This window comes from Mizuhopecten yessoensis, unplaced genomic scaffold, assembly GCF_002113885.1.
Source record: "Mizuhopecten yessoensis strain PY_sf001 unplaced genomic scaffold, ASM211388v2 scaffold357, whole genome shotgun sequence".
Taxonomy (NCBI): domain Eukaryota; kingdom Metazoa; phylum Mollusca; class Bivalvia; order Pectinida; family Pectinidae; genus Mizuhopecten; species Mizuhopecten yessoensis.
The window spans coordinates 91,772-95,771 of record NW_018403506.1 but is presented as its reverse complement, the minus strand read 5'-3'; the positions used below and the strand labels follow the sequence as shown (position 1 = coordinate 95,771).

Below are 4,000 nucleotides of genomic sequence, written 5' to 3'. Positions count from 1 at the left end.
GTTTTTTTACAATCAAAATACGGGAATTACCACAACCGTATTTTAATTTGTTATTTAGAGTTCTCAAATATAAACATAGAATGGTACTTGGATGTTGGCAAAGTAGTAACACATACAAGGACATGATCTTAAAATCTCAACAGTGAGAAAAAAACCTTATAGATGTCGACAGAAAACAATAAAACATGTGAATACCAAAACAACATACATAACATAAACCAAACCTCATTATCCTCCGGTGTCCACTGGCTGGGACTCGTGACGTAGTCCAGATCCGTTGTTGATTCGAACTCGGAACCTGTACTGCCGTAGAGACACCTCAGGTCACGGAGATTGTAAGTGAAAGCCTCACAAGATGCCGTTGCAATGCAACTTTTTTGACACGACGCAAGTGTGTTTTGGATCTGTGTACGAAACACTGAGGTAATCGACAGCTTAATACCCTTCCTGTGTTCTCCAATGCGAAAATTCAGTGCTGAAGTTGACTGCATGAATTGTAAGTAAACGCATAATGCGATTCCAATCGCTGACATTTTTACCATGTTTTTTTTATAAAAATAAAATATACAACATTTGATATAACGCTCTACCTAGCTAACATAAGCCAATCTAAAGCGCTTTAAATTAAACTTTAGTAGGTATATACACGACAGTCTGCCTGATTGGCGAGTGCCACACTGGTGTACTGGAAAGTGCCGAGCAGTACCTATGACGATTATGCAATATAACACCAACCATAATGTTAATTTATGCTATGTGTCAATACACACATCGTTGAATGCGCCAATGCCATATGCGCTGCTATTCTTCCTTCATGGAGCAAATAACTGACAGCAGACAATCCTTAACTGATTCTATCAGGCAGAGCAAAGTAACACATTTCTCTATCCAATATACATTTGAACTATTTTAATAGTGTGACCTAAATTTTACTAACCAAATAATAATTAAACAAACAGTATGGGCGTATGGTGACTGAATTAAATCTAGTTTTAAAAACAAAACAAAAATGTTTATTTATTTTTTTACATTCGAGAACTCTTATTGTCGCGAACGTTTGAAAAGCTTGACTACTACCAAGATTTCGACCAATTTGTCCGTATCCTACTCAAGTAGCTGAAAGAACCCGCCTATTTTTACAGGATGCATGTTCGTACACACACTACGTGTGTAAGCGTAAATAGCAGGCCTTTCTCATTTGTTTAATGTGACCGGGCGGAATGCTGGGTGACTTCGGCATGGTATTTCAGTGAGATAGCACTTTAAAGTCGGCATACAATCCTTGCTATCACAAGGAGGCAAATACAACATCAAAACCTGCTTCAGGCACACATACACACATGGAGGCACGTCGTTATATGACCTTAGCTGTTGGTGGGACAATAAACCATGATAACCAACCAACAAATTGGTTCGTCAAGAGGAACATTATGTACGCCCATCTCGGTCGATCATGTAACGAATTCTCCTCCATTAACCGGAGAGCGCCCTGTGGTCTAAGTATACAATGGGTTCTGTATCAAGGCCGAGTCATGTCAACGTCCTTAAATTGGTTGTTATTATTCCCTGCTAAACGTTTAGTATTTCGGGTAACCGCATTGATCAACTGGTATTGTTGGAGCACTATTCTAGCGGTGTTAGTGTAGTTCCTTCGAACATGCGCACTATCTTTGTCCTTCTCGTCTCAGCACGCAGTGATCTTATGGCGGGAGGCAACCAAAGTGGTGCAACTGTGCACACACTTACGTCTACACTCAAGTAAGGTTTATTTTTTAAATTCGAAATCCACACACTCAATCATTACAAAAAGTAATCTAGTTATAACATTTCCGATGAAATTGTCTGATCACATATTAAATAGACATCGACTGATTTATTGTGAAATTATCACAGAAGCAAAATATATCAAACGTGTTCAGCAAATGACACTAATGCCCTAATATGCATATATGCTAATGTAGCAAAAAAGGCAAACAAATAAAATTATACTGGCTAATTGAACGCATATTAAAGCTTGGTTTGGTTTGTTTGGGTATTTAAGGACGTGAAATGCTTTGGTAGTGCAGGAAAGCCTGAGTACCCGGAGGAAAATCACGCACCAGCGGCCAGTACCTGGCGACTGCCCCACGTAGGTCTCGAACACCGCGACCCAGTCTTGGGGGGCTAGTGGTAGCAGAATGTCAGACGACTTAACCATACGGCCACCACGGCCATTATTAAAGCAAAATAACCTGTCGTTGGATAAATCAACATTGCTCTGAATTCGTTTAATCACATTCTCCCGCCGCCATGTAAAATTCGTTTCAGTGTTAGATAATGGTCTATGAATAGTTCCAACGACATTAATCTTGACACCCTGTAATATGTACGTATTCCAAGTATTATCATACTTCAAGTAAATTAATGGAGGAATGAAACAAAAGATTCTATGAATAGCAACATGCGGTGACCTTTTAAAACATTAACTCATCCGCGGAATTCTCATACCTGAAATTTGTATAAACTTCTATCAAAGTATGGGATAAGAAATTGAGTAGCTAGATTGATAACACTAATTCATGTTAAGGCTTTATATATAGCAACAGTGACGTTGGCCTTGACCTTCGAGGTGTTATCATACCTGACATTTGTATAAAGTTTGATCAAAATCTTTCAAAGAATGTAGTTGATATATTGTTTACATTGAGTTTCGGCGCAATGTGACAAGAGGAATATCGACAACACTGCACATCTACATAAGAAAGGAAGTTTTAAAAATTTCAAAAATCAATTCGGTGAAAAGTGGCTGCTAATGACGCATGCGTGAATGTAAATTCAAAAGACGGCTTACTTTGACACTGCAGATAAATGTTGCTTTACCCAGAGATACGGTCCTCAATCTCAACACCCAGACGTATTTTTTCTCAATGACACCTGTTTCAGATTTTAATATTATGACATAATGTTAAAACCGTCGTTAATTCGTCATAACTTTTGTTTTGTTACAATACCATTCAAAGCATCAATTTCTAGTTTGAGGAGGGGGGGGGTTGCGGTGGCCAAGTGGTTTAGGCGTCTGACATTCTGCTACAACTATACCTCCATCACTGGGTCACGGGTTCGAGGCCTACGTGGAACAGTCGCAAGGTACTGGCCGTAGGTCGTTGGTTTTTCCCTGGGAACTTCGACTTTCCCCCACCACCAAAACCTTGCACGTCCTTAAATGACCATAGCTGTTAACAGGACGTTAACCACAAACAAACAAACCCAACCCAGTCTATTTTAAGGATTCATTGATATCTTCTTACATAAAACAAGGTGTTCATTTTATTGAAGATGTTATGGAATCATCGAAACATCTAAACGTGTATCAACTTCAAAATAAAAGTTTATAAAACGAAGTATGTATACTCATGTTACTTATTAATTAAAGGAAATCCTTGCTTTGCAATACCTCACTCTTGGCTTTAACGTTGGGTGTTGACTTGGGTAAGGTAGGCTATGGGTTATGTCCCCAGGCCGGGAGATACCAAAGTCCTAAAAAACGGTAGTTGTTATTCCCTGCCTAACGTTCGGCATTTGGGGGCTAAGACAACAACTAGTTCACCCGTTGTCAGTGTAATGTGACCGGGCGGAATGCTGTGCTGGGTGCCTTCGGCATGGAATTTCAGTTAGATAGCACTATTAAGTCGGCATCAGATCCGCGCTATCACAAGCAGGCAAGTACACCGACATTCCCTTATCCGGCACACAGACACACATGCACGATTAAACAACACACATGGATGCACGTCCATAAATGACCTTTGCTGTAAAACAATATAAAACCAAAAACCAAACCAAACTTTAGTTGTCATTCTATTTTAAATGGCGCATATTTCCAAACTGCATGTAAAACAATGACCACTCAAACCGTTTCCCAACGACAATAAGGGGTACGCGCTGTCTGTTTCACTACATTTATTATTACATTTTTAAGGGGCTATCAACAGAGAAGGGGTCATTACGGCCAATAGAAGGT

General features: G+C 39.5%; 1 protein-coding gene across 1 annotated transcript in view; it reads right to left on the bottom strand.

Annotated features, from left to right (window-relative positions):
* The window catches only part of LOC110446585, a 16,230-nt gene extending 15,566 nt beyond the window's left edge, over positions 1–664 (bottom strand). The window contains exon 1 of the mRNA XM_021491798.1: positions 225–664. Coding sequence (XP_021347473.1) covers positions 225–542 — 318 coding nt within the window. The 5' untranslated portion in view covers positions 543–664. The remainder of the gene's footprint in view (positions 1–224) is intronic.
* Between the last annotated feature and the right edge of the window lie 3,336 nt (positions 665–4,000).